Source organism: Hypomesus nipponensis, chromosome 5, assembly GCF_054491055.1.
Source record: "Hypomesus nipponensis isolate SF chromosome 5, ASM5449105v1, whole genome shotgun sequence".
Classification (NCBI taxonomy): domain Eukaryota; kingdom Metazoa; phylum Chordata; class Actinopteri; order Osmeriformes; family Osmeridae; genus Hypomesus; species Hypomesus nipponensis.
Window position 1 is genome coordinate 4507764 of NC_140365.1, and position 22799 is coordinate 4530562.

Consider the following 22799-nt stretch of genomic DNA (forward strand, 5'->3'; position numbering starts at 1 on the left):
CACATGCTGACATCAAATTCAGCTTCTCCATTTTTAGCTTTTTTTAAACAGAAAAAACATCAAGATCTCACACGAAGTGTAATTTACTTGGCTGCTGTTTTCACAATCTTGTTTCACCGCAAGATAACGCTCAGCACATCCTCAGACAGACAGGCAAGTCATCTACTTAGTTATTTTGTTTTACATCAGCTCAAATGATATATTATTAAGTTATGTACAGTAAATTGATGTTTAACAGTGATAAAGCACACTACTGTTCTGTATATCAGCTTCCATATCAGTACTTACTCCCACCACATCCTGCATTTAGGCAGCATTTCTTTACATACAGCAGTCAGGGAACACGTATTAAGAATGAAAAAAACGGTTCATATTTTGGTTATACAGAACATATTAATCCAGCAGTAACATACATATTATTTTTTTCCTCCACAATGATTCCATCTCTCAGTCCTCTGTAACTTTAGGATTTGGAGCGGCGTCTGAACTCTAACACGCGTGCTAGAGCAGAGGATCAGATGTCGTGCTACAGCAGAGGGTCAGACGTCATCGTTGGAGGGTCCGGCCCTCCCGCACAGACACATGACGATAAGCACGCAACAGCCCCCCACGAACAGCGCCCCTATGAAGATGTACACCAGCGTGGTGGTCCAGAAGGCAAACATGTAGAGCGTCTTGTCGCAGTAAAGAGGCTTTGTTGCGTCATAGTTGGCAGGGTAGATGGAGTAGATCCACACGTTGCCTGTAGGAGGTGGACAGATGCAAGGAACACGTTAACGCTCTTGATTAAGAGCGTCTACTAAATGTAAATGTAAAATACGCTCCTCACAAACAAAACACAAACCATCCAAGCCATATCCTTCCTCTTACCTGTTATATTTGAATGTATTTACTCATTCATTCACTATTAATCAACAGGGAAATACAAATAGTGCATCTGCAAAGTTTGGCGGAAAAATCGGAGTTAAATATCTCCATGTTACATCTCCACACTCCTTTTTCACCTGCGATAAACCAGCAGAACAGGAAGAGAGACACGAGGGAGTTCCAGGCAGCACAGAAGCTGCTGAGCGGGCTCTGGCCCCCCTCCTCAGGCTCCTTAGTGCAGGGCAGACAGGACAGCACAGCCAGGGCAGACGCAAAGGCCCCTGACACCAGCAGGTAGATGGGAATGTAACGCTCCTGGGGGCAGCTGTTCAGATAAATCCCACCTGAGGACAAGTGTAAAGTTGATTTGCCGTTAGTAGCACTTCATGGGGTAGGAGCAGCTAAGGGCTGTACCTACCCTATTCTTGATCTTTCTCCTTGTGACTTTCCTACCGGCCTATCCTAATACCATATGGTTCTAAGTCTTTATTTCAACATACATAATCCTAATCCTATGGGAGCTAACATTCCTGTGAACAATAAATAACAAATGTGCATATGAACAATCAGGGTTTAACGGTTATGGTGAATTAAAAAAGAAATCTATGAATACATTTCAGTTTACTGTCTGTCCTAAATATGACACCTACCTATTGCAATCTGGGCGATTGGCATGATTGTCATGAAGAGTTTGGATACAACTGTCAGGACACAAGAGAAGAAGTTTGATTTGAGAGATCTGGCTCTTGTGAAGATAGAACTACAAATGTGTCACTGGCCAAAGCTCCTGGTTTGTGAGTCAATACTGAATACATTTAAGAACTTGAAAGTGGATGCATTCCATATTACAAACCAAAGAAATCCTACAATGTATGTTCCCATGAATTTACTTAGTTCACTTAGTCCTGTTAGGAATGTGTCTGAAACATGTTACCAACCAAGTGCGGGTGTGCTGAGAGTGGGAGTTTGGCGCATGTTCTGCAGCAGAGTCCTATCCTCCATCTTGAGTGATTCTCACTGGCCTGCTGGGGTGTGTCACTGTCTGCTGGACATGTGAGGTGAATTATAAACATAGGAGGGGAATAAGATATGTAGCAGGTGATTTAGGAAGACAGTAGATGAAGACTTAGGTAGACGTGAGATGATACAGACAGATAGGTGATCATCAGGTAAAGGCAAGAGGTGATTCAGAAGGACATATGATTTAGAAAATACCAGTAGAAAAATCAGTTGCTTGAGCACTTTAAGTCAAGCAACTGCTGGGTTCCGTTGGTTGATACAGGCTAGCGCAGTGAACACACATGATCAACAGCACAGCAACACAGTAACCTGATTACATAGGGAATCTGTGTATGGCTGACTCTCCACCTCTTAGACAAACAATGCAGTACAGTTCCTATAATATCAGGGTTAGGTCTGAGCTTTGTGGCTTAGCCAGGCCGTGCCTGGCTGTGCTCAGCTGCTTAATCATGTCTAAGAGGACAGAAACGGAACAGGATCAACACACGACAGGAAAGTTGTTTTACGTGAGAGTAGCCTACAGTTTAAGTCAGTGTCGTCATATGCAACTTGTTGATATGGTATGAGAATGAAATTCTTTTTTTTTTAGCTCAGATCAAATATTATTATTGGATATTAAACTTGTAACCCATGCAGCGATCGACTAATATTTCCCCTCCTATGAGACACAACAAGCTGGGAACACCTGGTCTGGATTTCAAAATAAAGACAATTCATATGGATCAGTGCCAAAACTAGTTAACTATCAACTTTCAGATTCACCAACCAATTGCATGATCGACTCATGTGTTGCAGATGCATAGCCTACTAAATGCTATCCAACTGCTATTTTTGCTGATCTCATGTTGATTGTTCAACGTTGAGATAAACCGCACTGCCGAAGCAAAAAAAGAGTCTAGGACATCAAAAAAAGTCGGCGTACAGTTCTTGTGTGAAAACTTTTCGTAGTCCATATATAGACAGTCTTTCTTACAGTTCAATTGAACACCAACTTAGTATTGTAGGGTACTTCATACCTTAGCTTTATCTGATGGCACATACGCCTTTATCTGATGGCACATACAACGTATCAAGCAGGCAAACATTAACACAACTTCTAAATAATTTCTCTGCGGTAAATGTTTACAAAACTCACCTGGTGTGGTTGTGTTTGTAGCGACGTCCAAGTTTGCTTTAGACGTGAATTCATGCGACTAGGGGGCGACTGACAAAACGAACAAAACGAAAGTTCAAATTCCCTGCGCCTGAGGAACGGTTTCTTTATTTTAAGTAGTCGAATAAATACTGCGAACTTCCTCTTCCTCTCTTAGGGAGAAAGAAAAAAAGCGAGGGAGGGACCAGTCTCTCCAACTTTGCATTCAGTTTCTCTAACTTTGCATTCAGTTTCATTTACATAGGTGTCAGTGTTTAATGATATGAAGACACCTGCTAAAATAACCGAAAAGTGAGGGGAACGCGTCACTAACTTTAGGCCTTTTTCCCGTCAATCCCCTCGTGGATATTGAAGCATTTAAGAAAGTGGACTCACCAAACAAATCAATACGAAAGTGCGCTCGCCAAACAAATCAATACAAAATCATGTTTATTATAGAATGTGAAAAAGGAAACATGAAATCAATTATGTTGGTCGACAATAATAAATGCCCATACAGTTTCTAACGGGCATGAATATATACAATACGCTAGGAGTGGGATGGCATTTGCATCAGTCCTTCACCTCAGCTCTTTATCCATCATATAACGTATCCATTTCACCCCCAAGGTCCCACTTCTCCTCCCAATCTCAGCCCACTGAAGAGGGGTAAGGGTCTCTGTCATCACCCTCAGCAGCCTGTCAAGAGGCCCTGTCTCAGTGTGGGGACTGTGTGCTGGCTCCTGGCGATTCCGAGCGGTCCATCTTCATCCCGGCCTCCACTGAGATGGGGGAGGTGGAGGGGGGGAGCATGGAGCTCTTGCTCTCCAGGGAGGAGGAGGCGGAGGTGGGGAGAGACACCACAATGTACTTCTGCAGGGGTCTGGACCCCCCAAGGCCCCCGGGGCCCTGAGATTCGAGCTTGACAAGGGGCTGCATGGTGGAGGTTCCGCTGGGCACAGTGCTGGTGATGGGGGAGGCAGACTGGGAGGTGCTCAGGGTGATGACCTGGGAGGAAACCATCAAAACAAGAACGTAAAAAAATGTTTCCCCTATTGTATTATTTTAGCAGACGCTGTAGCGAGGCACAAACAAAAACATAAAATCGTCACATTCTACAGCTATTGAACTTTTCCAGCGTAGTCGTAACAACCTCCCCCTTCCCCCACGTACCTGCTGGGTGGATGCGGCGCCGGCGCTGGTCGCCATGACGATGTACTTGGTTGCCGGGGGGGAGGGCTGTGTGGGCGTCCCGGGGCGGGTGGACATCAGGGTGAGGGAGCTGGGGACCTTGATAATGCTGGGGGTACGAGACACCCCAGACCCCCCCAGCCCACTCTGGGTCACTGTGAGCGTGGGCCGAGGCTACAGAAGAGACAAAAAGAGGAATACTGTTAATAATGATAATAATATTAACTGGTGGGGTAGGGGGTCTACTGGAGGGAAGGAGGGGGGAGAGCAGGGACTCGTGGAGAAGGGGTGGAGGATGAGGGTTGTCTGGTAACCTGTAGAAGGGTGGGAGGGTGTGGTACCTGTGTGATGGTCAGCGTGGTTCTGTTGACCTGCTGGGCTTGCAGGGCAGCCTGGGCTCGGGCCTTCACCACGTGGGAGCACAGCATGGGGCCCAGGTAGCCGTAGTCGGCCCGGTACTGATCCATGTTGTCTGGCAGGGGCCGGGTCTTAGCGATAACACTGGCACAGTGTTTCTGAGAACAGGGAGAGATGGGGTATTAAGGGGTTCAGATGGCTGAGCGTAAGGGAATTGGGCTGTGACATGTAAATGTCTGCAGGTCCACAGATGAACGGGTGAAGGGGCAGAGTGAGAGGCAGGGCAGGGCAGAGGGCCAGCTGGGTCGGGGTGGGGGTGGAGAGGCGGGGCAGGGTGGGGCAGAGGGCCGTGGTGGGTCGTGGTGGGGGTGGAGAGGTGGGGCAGAGGGCCTTGGTGGGGGTGGAGAGCTCACCAGGAGGAGGCTCTGGACGTGGTCAGCGCCGATCTTATCGATGTTGGAGACGACGGGTCCCTCTGACACGGCTTTGATGCGGACGCCCTCCACAGAGAGCCTGGGCAAGATCAGGGTCTTGATCACCTGGACGAAGAAAGGAATAGGCGAGGTTACCATAACGACCATGTGCTCATTTAGCTGACACTTCTTCTTGTGAGGGATGGAGGAACACTCACATCAGGCCCCAACTCAGACAGCCCGGCGATGCAGCCGTAGCGAGTGGTCCACTGGGTCTTCTCATCCAGCCAGCTCTGAAAGGCAGGGAGACCTGTTGATCTGCAGTCAAAAAAAAATGCACACTCCCACTGAGCTAAACCCATCCCCATGCTCTACCACGGGAGCTACGCTCATCCATACTGGGGAATGGTAGACACACACAGCCAGCCCACCTTGGTGAAGGTCTTGGTGATGCGAGACTGGATGTTGTTGGTGGTGGTGCTGAAGGTTTTGCAGCTCTGGGCCATGAGGCGGGCAGCAAAGTCCCTCAGGGCCCAGTGGTTGTCCACGTCGGGCCTCAGACACAGCTGCTTGCTCACGATGCACGTCACCACGGCCGGGATGAGCTCATGCAGCTAGCGGGAGACACGGCCACACAACGGCTTAACAGTCGACTGACTCTATTCATGTGTCAACGTTCAATTGATTCTGTTCATCTTCTTAACATTCTATTGATTCTATCGTTTTTACATTCTATTGTTAGAAAGTAGTGTTTTTAAAGTCAGATGGCTGAGCGGTGAGGGAGTTGGACTAGTAATCAGAAGGTTGCCGGATCAATTCCCCGCTGTGCCAAATGACGTAGTGTTCTTGGGCAAGGCACTTCACCCTACTTGCCTCGGGGGGAATGCCCCTGTACTTACTGTAAGTCGCTCTGGATAAGAGCGTCTGCTAAATGACTAAATGTAAATGTTTTGCGGCTTACGTATTTCTCAAGGTAGAGGGTGGGGTTGTCCATCAGGGCTTTGACCATCCTCATCAGGTAGATGAGCAAGGCCAGGTTATTCTGCACCACATTTACACGCACCTGGAGAGAGGGACGGACGAGTGAGTCAGGTCACCAGGGTTACGTCCGAGTGTGGTGTTGTGATGTGGAGGTTTGTGACAGGAGAGTGTACAGCAGGGGAGAGAAGCAGCTCACCCCCTCGGAGATGAAGGTGCTAAACCTGGGGAGCATCTGGTACAGGCCAGGGTCCGTGGCGATGCTTTGGAGCGCCTCCTGGAGGGAAGAAGGAAAAAAACAGGTTCATCAAAATAAAAACAAGAAAACAATCAACTATGTATATCTTCTGTTGTACACACACACACACACACAAGGCAAGTACATATACACACACAAATACACACACACACGTGACTCACAGCTCTCTTGGCCTCGCAGGAGCCGACACAGGCCTCTGTGATCTCCTTGTAGTACAGCTGCTGCTCCACTGACAGCTCGTGGGTGCTGCGGGGCTTCATCCTCACCAGGCCCTTGTCCTTGCCTGCCCGGACACAACCAACCAGGAGAGAGATGGCCCGGAGACAACCAACCAGGACAGAGACGGCCCGGAGACAACCAATCAGGAGACAAGAGAAAGACATGGTTTAACAAGCCAGTCTCTAAAACCACATAGACAGTTGAGAGATTGCACACATTGTTAAAACGACAGTTAAACAAGTGGAAATATATATACACATGTCTGACCTTTGCTCTCTGCTGACGTGGCCCCCTGCCCTTTAGCCTGAGGGGCCCCCTCTTCCTCCTGACCAGGTTTGACGGCTTTCAGAGGCTCCGTGGATTCTGCCTTCTGCTGCTCCTTGGGAGCTGCGGGACAGGGAACACACTGAGCCCTGGCCGCCTCCACGGGTGTAACGCATGTTTTACGGCCGTCGTAGCCAAGTGTGGCGTACTTACCAGGGGGAGGATTCTCTGGTATGGAAGGCTGTACACCCTCAATACTTAACCAGTGAGCTGGAAACACAAAACACATGAGATTCATGGGATGGGTATTTTTTGCACGAGTATTTGACTGCAGATCAAGAGGTCTCAGGTTTAAATCTGTCGCTTTGGATAAAAGCGAACTGAAGACATTACATTAATGATAGCAACAACAACCAAAAAGCCTATCTGATATTAGAGCTAGTTCACACAGCAATAAACACCTTTGAGTGAGACGTCGAGTGGGACTCTGGGGAGGGGTGTGTTGATGATATCAGTGAGATCCACTTCCTTTTCCTCGTAGAAATGAAGCTCTCTCCCGCCACCACTGGCAAAGCGGAAGGGTATGAACTCCTGTGACTGGAACCCATACAGGGGCTGTGAAGACGGAGAGAGAGAGAGGACAGACAGAGCTCAGACATCCAATGGAGACAACGAAAGAGTCACAGTACACATTGTGATCCAGCTAGCGTTCACCGGTCTCTCTCACCTCCACATTCTTTAGTTTGAGCGCATGATCAATGTCGCTGGTGGTCAGCTTGCGTCTCTTGCCATGGTGCATGAACTTCAGGGCATCCTAAATGAGGTCAACACAGACACAGGTTATTGACAAAGCATGCTTCAAGTCCAGGTCTAGTGTGGTATCCCGTCAAGTAATGCTGTATTCATTTAAATGACCGTTTCATCCAAAGTGATGTTCAGACGGGTTATTTGAAACCTGCTAAATCTAGATCTGCTGTCAAATCCTCTACCGCCCATCCCAGTTCCCTGCTGCACACTCCTACCTGTGCGATCTCCTTTATCCTGTAGCTGACCTCCTCGCTCAGAGCGACACAGCTTTCTTCTTGTAGCTGTCCCACCCCTATGGACTCAGCCATGGCCTTCATAGACTCCGTTGGCAGGACCATCGAACACTGCTTCTGCCGTCGTTCTTCAGCCATAGCTGGAGAGAAATATGGAGGTCAATGTTGTGAGAGGATAGTCCTTGTTTTTGAAAGGCATTACTGATATCTATGCGCTCTGGCTTGTGCAATCGCAGGTATATCTCAGATTGGGTTCTGTATGATGCAACGCTATAGTTCGAGGAGAAAAGTTTTAACTTGTATGTTGCCAGACTTTCTGAACCACTCAGTAACACACGCTGCATCTTCCTGTACCGCTTTCTACCGCCAGAACCGCAGCGACATGCTTTACTCCACTGACACGCTATGTTCTCAAAACACATTTCGATAATCCATTTCTAACAAAAGCATAAACATTTCAGACTAGTATGTAGCCAGATAGTTTGCAAGACATCGACAGAAACAGCAAGCTATTTAGCTAACTAGCAACTGTAGCTAGCTAATAATATTGCCGAAGGTCCTTACCTGCAAAGTTGCACTAAACCGTGGGTAATCAGCAATGGTTCTAAGTTACAACTTATAAAAAAATAAACAAGAGCTATATCGATTACTGATGGTATTGAGTTTATCGAGCTATAAAATAAGAGACTGCATTTAATTTGGAATTTTTTAGAACTAATTTATTGTCAGCAGCTCTAACCTCTTTTTCCAAAATTCTGCCATTTTGATTTTGTTTCTAAGGTCCTTGCAGATGGTAAAACAGTCGAATAAACGCATGCTAATAGAAAAACGAACCAAATTGTAACACGTGTTTATTTCGATTTTTGTATGGTAGTATAATACACAACATCATTGTCATTGTAAAAAGTATGATAATACTTTAAAGTATATAAACATTGGGAACTACACAGCTGTAAGGATTCATTTGTTGTTATCGTCCATCGGTTAGTTATGCCTGTAGACAGGCCTGGACTGGTAATCTGGCATACCGGTGGGCCGACGCACTTGGGGCCGATATGATAATTTTAAATATATTTTATATATATATATATATATATAAAACATTAAACAAATTAAAAAAACGTACAATTGGCCAACGACCCGCCCATAAAGCAGGGACAGCAGCCCATTTGTTCATTTTCCATACTGACACTGGGCTGGCCCAATCACATCTCTTAACAGACTCCACCCGTCCGTCTGACCGATTGTGGTGGGCCGGTCTGAGCAAAAATGACAGGGCCATTGTTTTGTCCCAGTCTGGCCCTGCCGGTAGTCGAGCGCATTGTTTCCGTCTCCTGAATTGTTTTGGTTCAATTTATCGTCACAAACCCCCACAATTTCAGCTTGTGATCGCAAATATTCGAACTTCCTTTGTTGAGGTTAATGTCAGATTGCATGTCCTGTCCTCATTCGCCACTGACATTTTTCATCAAACATATATGCCGTACACAGATAATCGTGCTTGGTGTTTCAAAAGGTCCTGCACGATATCATAAACCCGGTGGCCCATGCCGCTACTGCTAGATGTCGCGTTCCCTCACACTCAATGGAGGTAGCTTCTCATTTACATCTCTGGCCTGCCAATTAAGGTTAACCCTGTTCAGGTGTGTGATCCTTGAAATTGCTTAAATTGGTTTGGGGGAAAAGTAAATTTACTGAAGACAACACGGTTTAATTTTGTTGTGTGTTAGTCAGGGACCGGTGACAATTTTAGGATTATTTAACCTTCCGATGACGATGATGGAAAACTGTGTCCTGCTTTTGTTCAACTTTCAGTTTTTGTTCTTTTTGTCAGGACTGCACTTTAATTGTCCTGCCTTTGCATATCCTGCTAGACATGAAACAAGACACAGGTATTTTACAGAACGGGTACAAAGAAGAGTGTCTCCAAATGTGGCCCAGTATTTTGAACAAATGCCACAGGAACAGCAAAGCCTGTCAGATGTTAAACAAAAACTGGCAAAACCAGTCATTGTGCATTGTTACCCAGACCACATAGAGATTGTTGTGAACGCCAACCTTTTTGAAAATGGAGTTCTGATCGAGGGGAACGAGTTGCACCTTGGAGTTGAAGAAGAAGAAGACGACAGATGCAGAGCTGTTCAGTCATCAGCGAATGAGTTCACCTTGCTTGCTGGACTTCAGGACTGTGGAGCAAAGGGATCGGTAGAGTCAAACATCTATCTAAAGAACACTTTAAATGTCCTAATGGAACACTTTTTGATGTCCTTATCAAACACTTGTTTTGTGAATCCACAGGTGAACGAAAACTTCCTTGTCTACAAAAACGTCCTCTTATATTCACCGCGTAGGGCTACAGATGGAGTTGTCAGGATGGAGAAGGCCACCATTCCTGTTGAATGTCATTTTGGAAGGTTGATTAACATTGACATTAACTTAAGAAATGACATGCATTTGTTTAGATGATTTTATCCAAGGTGACAGATGGGTTTTTTTTTTTACCTCTTGATCTCTCGTCAAATGTTGTACAACTGAATGATGTCTATGCTGGCAGTGTCGATTCACTTACTACATTCGGGTATGTTTTAGGAAGTTCAGTGTGTCTACTGATGCTCTTCAGCCAACATGGATACCCTACTCTTCATCAGTATTTGCTGAAGAAAGCTTGGTGTTTGACCTGAAAATCATGACCAGTAAGTGACTTAGTATTGCAACCTGTCATACTGGATAGCGCTTTAATGTATGAAGTAGAAAATGGAAGTGTGCTATTCTAACAGTATTTCACTGATTTGTGAAGCGTTCTGTTTGAGGCATGATGAAAAATAACATCAGTGTCCCAGCACAGTGCAGCAATTTCAAATGATTCTGGTTGCTCCTGTTTTCTTCAGGTGATTGGCTGCACAAGCGTGGAACCAGAGTGTATTACCTAGGCGGCATGATAAACATAGAAGCTTCAGTCTTGGTCGCACATCACACAAGGATGAGGGTCTTCATAAACAGCTGTGTGGCCACCCTGGGCCCTGACCCAAGCTCTCTACCTAGATACGAGTTCATTCAGAATGGGTAATTGGTTCATAAATTGTGTGTGTGTGGGTCCACTTAGTCTGGATGTTCTCTCACATTAAGGTTCCCTGCAGGTGCTTGGTTGATTCCCAGCAGACGGGTTCCCGCTCTCAGTTCATGCCAAGGACGAGCGACGAAAAGCTCCAGTTCTCCATCGATGCCTTTAGGTTTTACAAGCAGGAGGGTGGCGAGGTAAGGGCCTCATTTTCCTTGGACCGTCGAGACTACAGCTGTTCTTCGTCGCTCATCCAGCTCCTTTCTTACAGATCTTCATCAGCTGTCTCCTCGCTGCTGTTCCCATCTCGGGCTCTGCAGACACCCAACTCAAGGCATGTTCCTACATCAATGAAAGGTAGGCGACTCATTTTTTTTAGTTGGGATTTTAAGCATGCGAAGGGACCGTGGACAGTAATTGTATTTGAGTTCCAGATGGAGGTCATCTGACGGGCCTGACTTGCTGTGTAGTCGGTGTCAGAGATACGATGGAGCTGACAGTCCGAATCCCGCTGCTCTAAAGACTCAAGTCGGCAAGACTTACAATACAGGCTTTCAGAAAAGTTCAAAGCTCCCTAAAGGTATATATGCTAGGTTCGATGGCATTGATTTATAAACCGACCAGTATTATTTAAACCATGTACTTATCTTAGGATGGGAAGAAGAAACTGCTTTGGCCCCAGTCCTGGTTTTTCCAGGCAAACCAAAAAGTCTACCTTTAACTTCGAGAGTGTCTGGTCATTCTGAACCAAGGAGACGGCTATTGTCAAGCAGCAAATGGAAGAGCAGGGTTGACAATGGAAATTCACAGAGGGGAAACATACAAGAAGGTGCAGTTGCGAGCATAACCCAAACTAGCATCTCTGTATAGACCTTTGTCACATTACATTTGGCAGTCCCTGATGGGACTGACTTATAAATAGTGGTATGATTTTGATGGGACTATGTATAGGATTTCTCTGTACTGATGGAAAATGTGTACTGTATCAACCCATGTAGCCACACCAGAATCCATAAGCACTGAGAAAAATATGAGGGATGAGAAGCGGAAGATGGCTGGAGAACAGGGTTATGGAAAGTTTCTGGATAAGACTGTTATAGGTATGTATGGCTCTGTTTTGTTCTGAAGAGATTTAAAAACGCATTTTCATTCCCTTTTGTAAAATGTATTACCCTTATTGAGGCTTCTTGGCATTTCCAACACCAGAACCCAGAAGCTTCAACGACTTCAGTTCAGAGGAGAATGAAGGATCAGAACAAGGTACTTTGGTCCCATACGAGAACCCACTTGTGGAAAATGTGGGATTGGTAAACTCTATATGGCATTACCCTATCTGGATAATGTGTCTCTTAGTAACCCTCAGTTTTCTTGGTGATCCCAACACCAGAAACTAGGAGCATGGATGACTTGAATGAAGGACCAAGACAAGGTACTTTAGTCCCATGAGAACTCACTTGTGGGGATTGTTTAATACTGACATTCCTATTGACATTGGAAAATGAATGTGGTTTATCAACCTTTAAATTATTCAGGCTTCTTAGAGAGCCCTACTCCAGAACCTAGAAGCATCGAGGATTTTAGGCCAGAAGAGAATGAAGGATCAAGACAAGGTCATTTTAGTCCTATAAGAAATCCCACTTGTGGGATTGGTAAACACCATGTGTTTCATTTCCCCCATCTGGAAAATGTATGTAGATCATCAATTTACAACCTTCATATTCAGGTATCTTGGATAGCCTGGAGGACTTCAGTACAGAAGAGAATGAAGGATCGGGACAAGGTAATTTGGTCCCATAACTCATTTGTGGAAGAGGGGAATTGGTAAACACAAACATTCCCCCATTTGGAAAATGTATGTGGATTATCAATCTTGGCGGTCCCTTTACCAGAATCCAGTCCAGAGGAGGAGACGGAAGGATTAGGACAAGGTAATCTCTTAAGAACCCACAATGGCATTCCCTCATCTGTAAAATATATATGCATATTCAGGCTTTGTCTCCACACCAGAGAACTTCAGTCCAGAAAAAGAGACAGAGATTAGAACTGGGTATTGAGAACTATGGAATGAGGGTGCTCTTTGGATGAGAAATGGAAGTGACCTTTTATTTATTTATCTGCCAACAGGGACTTGGGCTGATGACTTGACCAAGGAGACTGTGTCTCCTGGGATCCCCCTCCTGCTGGGGGACCTTGACCAGGCCACACCTATCAACTCATCGCATGAAGATGGTAAACAAGCCGTTGCCCATGGGGATGACGTCCCTGACACAATCCAGGGGTTTGAGACCCCAGCTGCAACACCTGGGGACAAGGGCCGTCTCCATAGGGACCAAACACCCAGTGATCTGAGCCTCCCCACCTCCAAACAGGAGGGTATTCACACCGAGACGGACACTGTGAGGCGCACAGAGGATACAGATGCTGACATTACCATAGAAGAAAACGTATTAAAGATACTTTAAACCTACCCTTCTGCTGAATAATTCATTGAATACATTCCGGACAAACTTTGTGGTAATTCTGAGTTTTGGATGAGAATGTTATGCAGTAGTGAAAGCCTAGAACCACAGCGGTCTGTTTTGCTAATATAATTCTGGTTAAATGGCGTTTTTAAGTTTAGAACACCCTCTTGGCCTCAGGCTGCATTCTGATTTAATAATGCATACATTTATTGGGCCAGTGTGCAACATTTTCAAGTTGGTGCCGCATGACAGCTGCAGCATGCTCATGTAGTCAACTTGATCTGCATTTTTATCTTCCTGCTGGAACACTGATATTTCGGATATCCATAAATGATCACTGACCTAAAGAATGTAAATTCTTCAAAGATGGACCCTGTTGGGCGTTTAGATTTTGACCGGAAAGCAGGCTCTTATATCCCGAAGGGGTTGGGGGGGGGGGGGGGGAAATACGATAAAGGTAGCCTACATGAACACTGTAGTAATGTGAATATTGTGCCTTGTGAAATGCCGGTCATGGGTACCAAGGTATCTTTGGAATTTCAATCGGATGTTCTAAACTGGGAAGGGGATACGGTGCAGCGGCGTTAGAAGGTACGTCACACGCCGCGTTGGCTATTAGCAGGAGCAGCGGTATATGCCCCCTCCTCCCGACAGCGCTTACAACTTGGGGCCGAAAAGTTTCGGAGAACTTCTGCGTACCTGGGGATTTCACAGACCTAACAAAGAGTGAAGCCAGAATTAAAACTGGGGAACCATAACAAAACTACATATTTTCAATGGTGGCAGGTTTGGGGGTGTAGTTAGCTTCGTAACTTATTTTTGCAGAGGTTTCGTACCGTCCACTCCGTCCTGTTCTTAACCAGCTGGATATTTAGAGGGACAGAAAGGACTGGTGAAATGGCGGAAACAAAAATAATATACCACATAGACGAGGAGGAGACGCCGTATTTGGTGAAGATACCAATACCATCAGAACAGATAACACTACAGGATTTTAAACAGGTTTTGAACAAGCCAAACTACAAGTTCTTCTTTAAATCTATGGATCAGGATTTCGGGTAAGTTGTGATGCTGTGAGAGACCAACGCTTCTCCGTGATTTGCTTTAAAAGGTCTTATTGATGTAGCGTACCAAACTATAACCGTATTGTCACGAGGTATGAATAAAACACATTTTCAGTCAAAACTGGGTGGATTACGTTTTTGTAACAGTGTGGATGTGTTTATATCCCGCATCATCCGAAAAGGTTGAGGACCAAGCAGCAATTCCAGTGATGTCAATTCCGCTAAAACCTATGCTGGGCTTAGTAGATCTATCACATCGAGGGAAGCCGTAACAAACTGACTAACCTAATGGATACGACAGCCGTCAACACAACACATTTTTTACACCTAGCCTACAAAGTAAAAAAAGTATAACAAATATATATATATAAAAACAATTTGAATATCATCCTTTACATCCATCAGTTAGTTTAATATCTGAAACTTATGATTTGACTGTAAACTGTACATTTATTTGGATTCGTAATTGTTTACATTTGTAGCAATTTCTGGCAGTGCCCGAGGAGTTAAAAGAAAGCATTAGGCCTAAAAGAAAAAACGATTTGAACATAACCAGCAATGATGATGAGTACTGTCGGGCGGGGGGGGGGGGGGGGGGGGGTCTTTTAGCCCACTTTTCATATTTGGGCTTGGTGCCAGACACCCCTCTTCCCAGCTGCTCCGCTTCCTCTCCAGAATCACTCCTCCAACGCGCAACTGTAAACTGTAATGTGTCTGTAGGTCTTCAACTCTTGGATCTGTTCCTGGTTCTGGACTCACAGATTCAGACTTCCTCACTCAGTCACACGGTGTAGGGAAACCATAGGCCTACGTTGGAGATATGGATGTTTGGACACTGACTCCACTCCATTAGGCTGCAACCTTTTACATTTTTGTCCGACTAATTCTGTTACTCTATTAGTTTGAGTTAGGCCTCTTTGGCTGTGCCCTCCTCCATACGCCCATTATCCAGGTCACAGTACAAGCCAGTGTACTCTTAACTCCCAGGGTGCTGCCAGTCATTAGCGTATGTGTAGGGGAATGTAGCTGACAGTGTAGAGGGCAGCAGTTTGAACTCTTACAGCATGGCCTCTACCCCAGACCTCCAGCTGTGTACATTCTTGTATTTTGTTAGATGACACAGTAACACACAATGTAATCATGTCATGTAATGTAGCGGAGGTTTTCATTCATTGGGACGTACAGGGGGCGGTCCTGTTGGCTGCGGTTATAAACCAGGCAGTCTTGTTGGTGTGCGTCGAGACCTGAGTTTCGTGCCTAGACGGTCTCCTGCCCCAGAACGAAGCCTTATCTCTGGGCTCACAGGCAGCGACAGGCTCTCTGGTATTCCCACACACAGGTGATGGACGGATAAAACTCAACCAACAACATGCATCCTCAACCACGGAGAGGAATGTGATTGTGAAGATAGCCCAGACTTCCATGTGTGGTGCGGTGGGAAAGAGATGTCGTTGTGTTGATAGAACTGGTTTGTCAGACCACCAAGGGGAGGCTGCAGGGCTCTGTAGGCCTTACTATTTACATTTACATTTAGCAGACGCTCTTATCCAGAGCGACTTACAGTAAGTACAGGGACATTCTCCCCGAGGCAAGTAGGGTGAAGTGCCTTGCCCAAGGACACAACGTCATTTGGCACAGCTGGGAATCAAACCTGTAACCTGCTGATTAATAGCCCGACTCCCTAACCGCTCAGCCGTCTGACCCCCTTGGTGTGTACATGTTTGTGTGTGGATGAGGACAGTTAAACATGAGTGGGTGTGTAAGTGTGCTCTGTGTGTGTGACAGTCGACGAGACAGGAAGGGTGAGGGTGACCAGGACAGGTCCTAATGCTCTTCCCCCGCTCTCCCCCCCCCCCCCCGTCAGGGTGGTGAAGGAGGAGATTTCCGATGATGCTGCAAAACTACCGTGCTTCAACGGGAGAGTTGTGTCATGGGTAAGATGTTCTGCTTTCTTACCCGTCTGTTGTGTTGTGTTACATTTACACTTAGTCATTTAGCAGACGCTCTCATCCAGAGCGACTTACAGTAAGTACAGGGACATTCCCCCCGAGGCAAGTAAGGTGAAGTGCCTTGCTCAAGGACACAACGTCATTTTGCACAGCCGGGAATCGAACCAGCAAACTTCTGATTACTAGCCCGATTCCCTAACCGCTCAGCCATCTGACTCCAATACACTTGTTAAATCTGTTATGGTGACACGTTCTCCATCTTCTGTCAACACAATTGCTCACCTTTTCTTTCCATCTTCGTATCCACCTCCACTCCTCGTCTTCCTCCACCCGTCTCCAGCTGGTGTCCTCAGACAGCCCGCTGGGGGAGCCCCCTCCGGCACCCGTGGAGGTCCGGCCCTCCCCCTCCCCCCCGCCTCCCCCCGTGCCCCCCCCTCTGCCTCCCCCCAGCAGAGAGGACAGGGGGCATCGGAGACTCCAGACCGCCCTCATTCCAGTACGTTGGAGCTTCACACAGACAGTGCTTTCAGAGACGCACCTTTGACTCCGATACAGTGGCACCAGGTTGTGTCTGATGTTTGAGCTTAGGCGGATGATGTTGAATGTAAGGTTCGTTGCTATTTAGGGACATATTCTGCCGAGGTGATGAATCAAGTTTGTCTGCCTGTCTGTCTGTCCGTGTCTGTGTCTGTGTCTGTCTGTCTGTCTGTCTCTCTATCTCTCTCTCTCTCTCTCTCTCTCTCTCTCTCTCTCTCTCTCTTTCTCTCTCTCCGTGTCTGTCTCTCACTCTCTCTCTCTCTCTCTTTCTCTCTCCGTCTCTGTCTCTCACTCTCTCTCTCTGTCTCTCTGTGTCTCTCTCTCTCTCTCTGTCTCTCTCTCTCTGTCTGTCCATTTGTCCGTCTGTCAGCCCTAACGCGGCCGGCAGTGTGGAACAGCTGGACGAACGTACGGACACAGAGTCCGTTCTGTCCTTCAGGAGGGAGCGGCCCAGACGCAGGGAGAGCACAGAGCAGCATGGTGAGACTCACTCCTCCTCACACGCCAGGGGTCAGGGGTCAGGGGTCACAGCCCCTTCATGACTGTGGTTCGTGTGTCCCTCTGTGTGTGTGTGTGTGTGTCCATGCCGATGCCTCAGGCCCCCGCATGAACGGCCAGAGTCGTCTGGAGCGCCACCTGGCCGGGTACGAGAGCTCCTCCACCGTCATGAGCAGCGAGCTGGACACCACCAGCTTCTGTGACTCTGACGACGATACCATGAGCAGGTGAGAGGGAGGGAGGGGACAGGTACGGAGGAGGGGACAGGGAGGGGGGAGGAGGGGACAGGTAGGGAGGAGGGGACAGGGAGGGGGAGGAGGGGACAGGTAGAGAGGAGGGGACAGGGAGGGAGGAGGGTATAGCAAAGTGATCACTATTTGTATATCTCTATGGATAAAAGCGAAAATAAAGGTCAACTCTAATTGTTCTCTGCTTCCCCCTGCTGGTTTGTGAAGGTTCAGCAGTACCACGGAGCAGAGCACGGCTTCTCGGCTGATGAAGAGGCACCGCAGGAGGAGGAAGCAGAGGCCAACCAGGCTGGAGAGGGTACGCCCCCCCCCCCTCCCTCCACATGCACAGTCTGGACTCTGGGTCTGGGGTGTGGGGAGTCAAAGTGTGGTTCTGAGATTTGGATTGTGGTCCTGGCTGCGTCTGTCAGTAGATGTGGTGACCGTGCAGCAGCTGTGGTTACGATGGTGCTGAGGGTCGTGTTGTCATGTTTCAGGCTTCGTCCTTCAGCAGTGTGACAGACTCCACGATGTCACTCAACATCATCACAGTCACTCTCAACATGGGTGAGTCCCTCACACACTCCCTGGCCTCCACAGCCCCCCTCGGTGTCATTTGTGTTGAACACAAGGGATACTCTGCTGTAATGGCCACAAATTCTCAGAAGGAAAATCTACATATCTATATATCTATCCAGTATCCACCCATAATAACCATACACACAAAAATAACTGTACGTAGTGTAACTGCAGCTTAGCCTCTTGTGTGATGCACTTCCTGTTTTGCCGTTGTCAGAGAAGTACAACTTCCTGGGCATCAGCATCGTGGGGCAGAGCAACGAGAGAGGGGACGGGGGCATCTACATCGGCTCCATCATGAAGGGGGGGGCCGTGGGGGCCGACGGGCGCATCGAACCAGGAGACATGCTGTTGCAGGTGTGTGTGTATGTGAGAGGTGTGTGTGTGAGAGGTGTGTGAGAGGTGTGTGTGTGTGAGGTGTGTGGGTGTGTGTGTGTGAGGTGTGGGTGTGTGAGAGGTGTGTGTGTGTGAGGTCTGTGTGTGTGTGTATGTGTGTGTGAGGTGTGTGTGTGTGTGTGTGAGGTGTGTGTGTGTGTGTGTGTGTGTTGGAGGGGGTTTTCTTCCCACTGCTCTCTTCACACTTCACTCTGTACCCGTCCAGGTGAACGACATCAACTTTGAGAACATGAGTAACGACGACGCGGTGCGTGTGCTGAGAGACATTGTACACAAACCCGGGTGAGAGAGACTAACTCATTATCTAGGTAGCGTCACAGTGCCATTGTCATTGACATTTGTTGCTTCAAGTTGACTTGTCAGGTACAGGTCTTGACAGTTTCTGAGCAGTCTATCTAAACTTCTAATAAATAAATCATTCCTAATCCTAGGAATAATTCATGATCCTACAACAATCCTACTAACAATATAGATACTATAAATAAAGAGTGTACTGATTGTGTCCTCCAGACCCATCATCCTGACAGTGGCGAAGTGTTGGGACCCCACTCCTCAGGGCTACTTCACCCTGCCTCGCAGTACGTAGCCTGGAAGCCTGATTAGCCCTCACAAATACATATAATACATGTGTATAAAACAAACACAGATAAACGTATACTAGACCCCTTTGCACATCATACACACACACACACACACGAGTCGATGTGAAGCTTCTGACTGTGCTCCTGTGTGGCCCTGCTAGATGAGCCCATCCGGCCCATAGACCCTGGCGTGTGGGTGAGTCACTCTGTGGGGCTGGCGGGGACCTACGCCCCCTACCCTGGCAGCTCCTCGCTCAGCACCATCACCTCCAACTCCTCCGTCACCGAAACCGAACGTGAGGCTGCTGAATATGTTTGCGTTCATTCGGGCAGACTTTTATCCAAAGCGACACGTATGGGGGATCGAAGGAGGCTTATCCTGCTTGTTTGATCTCGTCCCCAAGGGTTTGACGACTTCAACCTGTCTCTCCACTCTGACATGGCGTCTGTGGCCAAGGCCATGGCCTCCCCAGAGTCTGGCCTGGAGGTGAGGGACAGGATGTGGCTGAAGATCACCATCCCCAACGCCTTCCTGGGTGAGGAGACGCTCGTACACAAAGCCTTACCCACCATTACACACACACACACACACATCCATCCATGAGAGGGAAGGTTAGGAGGATGAGGTCATAAGAGATACTTGCTAGCTGTAGATAGAACCACTTTCATCCCTCTGTGTGTGTCTGTGTGTGTGTGTGTGTGTGTGACTGTCAGGCTCCGACGTGGTGGAATGGCTCTACCAGCACATTGAGGGTTTCCAGGATCGCCGCGAGGCGCGTAAATACGCCAGCAACCTGCTGAAGGCCGGCTTCATCCGCCACACCGTCAACAAGATCACCTTCTCCGAGCAGTGCTACTACATCTTCGGAGACTTCAGCGACTGCGAGAACTGTGAGGGCGCCCTCTGCTGTTCTCAGACGGTACTGCGAACTCGCTTTCCTGTCCTGGCTGGAAGACTGACCGCTGTTCTGTTGCGTCTCTCTCCCCAGACATGGCTAACTTGTCCATGAACGACAACGACGGCTCCAGTGGAGCTTCAGACCAGGACACGCTGGCTCCCCTGCCCATCTCAGGGGCCTCTCCCTGGCCGCTGATGCACACCTTCCCCTACCAGTACACCAATGCCTACGCCAGCCAGCCCCCCCCTTACCACGAGCTGACCAGCTACAGCTACACCCCTGGGAGCACGGGCAGCCAACACAGTGAAGGTGAGATTGCGTGTGTTTGTGTGGCTAGTTTCTCTCAGAGGTGTGTGTGTGTGTGTGAGGCTGGGACTTGGTGTGTGTGTGTGTGTTAACCCTGGTGTCCTGTGTGCAGGGAGCCGGAGCAGTGGCTCTACCCGGAGCGAGGGCGAGCGGCGTCGTAAGGGCAAGTCCCCAGTAGGCGGGGCCGGGGGCGGGGCCGACTCTCGCTCCGGCAGCGGCAGCGAATCAGAGTATTCCACACGGAGCGGCAGGAGGAGGGAGCACAGCTCGGCCCCGCCCAGCGAGCACAGCCTCCACAGCCAGCGCTCGCTTCCCCGGCCCCCACCCCCCCACCTCCAGTTCCCCCAGGGCCTCCCCCTCTCCTACAACCCCATGATGGTCATGATGGTCCCCCAACACCCACACATGCATCATCACGCCATGCCCGGTCTCGGCCCCCCACACCCCCAGCTCCCCCCTGGGCCCTCCCTCCCAGGCCTGCCCCCTGCCTCTACGCCTGGGGGGCCTCCGGGGGCCCCACCCACCCGGGAGCTGGGCTCCGTGCCCCCGGAGCTCACGGCCTCCCGCCAGTCCTTCCACCTGGCCATGGGGAACCCCAGCGAATTCTTTGTGGACGTCATGTAGGAGACGGAGCGTGTGGAGGCGGAGTCGGGAGGCGTGTGTGGAGGCGGAATCAGGAGGCGCGTGTGGAGGCGGAGTCAGGAGGCGTGTGTGGAGGCGGAGTTAGGAGGCGGAGTTAGGAGGCGTGTGTGGAGGCAGAGTTAGGAGGCGTGTGGACCGCAGCACGGGCCAACTTCAGGATCCCAGGGTATCACGGAACTTTAAGCCACACCTGTCCTCACGTTCACCTGGAATAAACACCTCCTGGCAGGAGGACTTGGTCTTCTCTTCCTCTGGACAATCCCCTATGTCTTGTGAGACAAGCTGGAATTGATGATGTAACGTTACTTTTAACCCAAATATATGACTATTAGCATTATTGTTGGTGGTTTGATATTGTGTGTGTGATTTCACCATTATCCCCAAAATCATTTGAATGGAAGGAATCAACACAGATTTGAAGGTTTTGTTAAATGTCATTGTTTTTTTTTTTGTCAAACGACGTACCACTGGACACAGTACATCTGTAGTTTAACAGAGATGACTGTGAGGTGTGTAACCGTGGGAACTTGGTACAGTGAACATGTGAATGGATTTCTAGACGTTCCTACGACAGCACCACTGTGGTCCTCAGGGAAGACGATGCAAGTTTAAAGGACGTGTGGAGGTGAATGGCTAACGACAGCACTAACCACCTGAAGATGTGAACGAGATTACATTTTTATCTGAATGTATCAAAAGTATCAACTTTTTTTTCTTTCCAGCTGCAACAAAATATTTATGTCATCACACCTGACTGCTCTGACAGGGAAAAAGGTCAATAATCATTTTTGTTAGTATTTAAAGGTACAATAGGTAAGATATGTCAGGAAATATACACGTTTTGTACCCTCTAAACATGATGTGAAAGCTAATGAGGCTGAGAGTTTTTTAACAGCACAGGCAGTTCAGTGTGGGTGGAATGTACGTTTTGCTCCTTGGCTTCCTTTGTGACACCACAAACTCCATCTGGAGGAAAGCACGGAATTTCAGACATGAGTTGGGAGCACAGTTTCTCATTTGGATTTAATTTGCAGCTTTAAAAGAACTCAATCATGTTCGATTTGTTCCAAGAGTCCCATTGCGCCATGGTTGAAATGTCGGCGTATCATGTTTATGAATATCTGAGCTGGAGATGTGTGTATTACAGATATTAATGGAGCATAGCACATGCACTTAGCAGGCAGATTGCTGTTGTGTTTATCTACATGTTATTGTAATGGTACTTAACCATTTGTCATCACAAAGCATATATATATATGTGTGTGTGTGTTTTTTTTATTTTTATGAGTGACTTCACATTTTTCCTTGTGATATATACAGATTATACTGCTCAGGAGCAGTAGGAAGGTTTGAGAGGTTTTTAAGGAAGTGTTAGGTTTGTATCAAGCATGCACTCATGTTCATGTGGCTCCTTTTCTCAGAGAGCTGAGGTCGTCATGGTTGCACATCACTGGGTGAATGGGAGATGGTACAGCAGTATTTGGATAGTGATTGGAAAGTGTCTATAACGTTTTTTCTAAGAGAGCAGTTATACATTTTAAATTGCTTTAAGCTCTGATTTCACACTCCAACTCACTTTTTTATATCACTGAGTGATCATACTTTTTCTTATATGTATTTTTTTGTATTCATATTAAGAAAAACATTAATGTAGTGCCATAATGCATGTTTGCTTGATAGTTGTCAATTTTTTAACAATACATTTTTACTAGATTGAATGTGCAATTGTCCCTCTCATTTGACCTCAATACTTCCTGTGGATGTTCATATTGTGTGCTTTTTTTTATTCCTAGATGTTTTATGACGATGTGTTAATATAAATGGGACAATATCGCGGAATAGATTTGTACGTCACTTTGGA

At 47.5% G+C, this 22799-nt stretch overlaps 4 protein-coding genes across 5 annotated transcripts; 2 read left to right on the forward strand and 2 right to left on the reverse strand.

The window, feature by feature from the left end:
* Positions 1-67: 67 nt before the first annotated feature.
* On the reverse strand, positions 68-3280 carry LOC146287949 (transmembrane protein 272-like). Of its 2 annotated transcripts, none has more exons than XM_084698025.1 (5): positions 3023-3280; positions 1806-1909; positions 1518-1568; positions 1005-1211; positions 68-742 (listed from the first exon to the last, which is right to left on the reverse strand). In XM_084698025.1, the coding sequence occupies exons 2-5, from the start codon at positions 1867-1869 to the stop codon at positions 540-542; spliced, it is 525 nt and encodes a 174-aa protein (XP_084554151.1). In that variant the 5' UTR covers positions 1870-1909; positions 3023-3280; the 3' UTR covers positions 68-539. The 2 variants fall into 2 exon arrangements, with proteins under 2 accessions (XP_084554151.1, XP_084554152.1); XM_084698026.1 differs by having other exon boundaries at positions 1806-1912.
* A 172-nt stretch (positions 3281-3452) lies between these two features.
* taf6 (TAF6 RNA polymerase II, TATA box binding protein (TBP)-associated factor) lies at positions 3453-8522 on the reverse strand. The gene is made up of 15 exons (XM_084698311.1): positions 8305-8522; positions 7723-7880; positions 7428-7514; positions 7162-7315; positions 6914-6970; positions 6704-6823; positions 6379-6500; positions 6158-6235; positions 5942-6043; positions 5412-5594; positions 5199-5273; positions 4981-5106; positions 4552-4725; positions 4193-4384; positions 3453-4027 (listed from the first exon to the last, which is right to left on the reverse strand). Exons 2-15 carry the CDS (start codon positions 7876-7878, stop codon positions 3737-3739), a joined length of 1917 nt encoding a protein of 638 aa, XP_084554437.1. The 5' UTR covers positions 7879-7880; positions 8305-8522; the 3' UTR covers positions 3453-3736.
* Positions 8523-9438: 916 nt separating this feature from the next.
* LOC146287951 (uncharacterized) lies at positions 9439-13265 on the forward strand. The gene is made up of 15 exons (XM_084697985.1): positions 9439-9945; positions 10039-10154; positions 10330-10433; positions 10629-10803; positions 10878-10995; positions 11070-11155; positions 11233-11378; positions 11451-11627; positions 11797-11898; positions 12005-12058; positions 12186-12227; positions 12331-12408; positions 12522-12578; positions 12688-12726; positions 12923-13265. Exons 1-15 carry the CDS (start codon positions 9511-9513, stop codon positions 13258-13260), a joined length of 2067 nt encoding a protein of 688 aa, XP_084554111.1. The 5' UTR covers positions 9439-9510; the 3' UTR covers positions 13261-13265.
* Positions 13266-13815: 550 nt separating this feature from the next.
* LOC146287952 (segment polarity protein dishevelled homolog DVL-2-like) lies at positions 13816-22656 on the forward strand. The gene is given in 16 exon segments (XM_084697984.1): positions 13816-14318; positions 16189-16258; positions 16614-16706; positions 16708-16769; positions 17181-17290; positions 17409-17535; positions 17764-17854; positions 18033-18102; positions 18332-18471; positions 18716-18792; positions 19021-19088; positions 19253-19387; positions 19496-19627; positions 19806-19982; positions 20081-20299; positions 20409-22656. Coding segments are annotated over 16 exon segments (2244 nt in total). The 5' UTR covers positions 13816-14157; the 3' UTR covers positions 20921-22656.
* Positions 22657-22799: the final 143 nt, after the last annotated feature.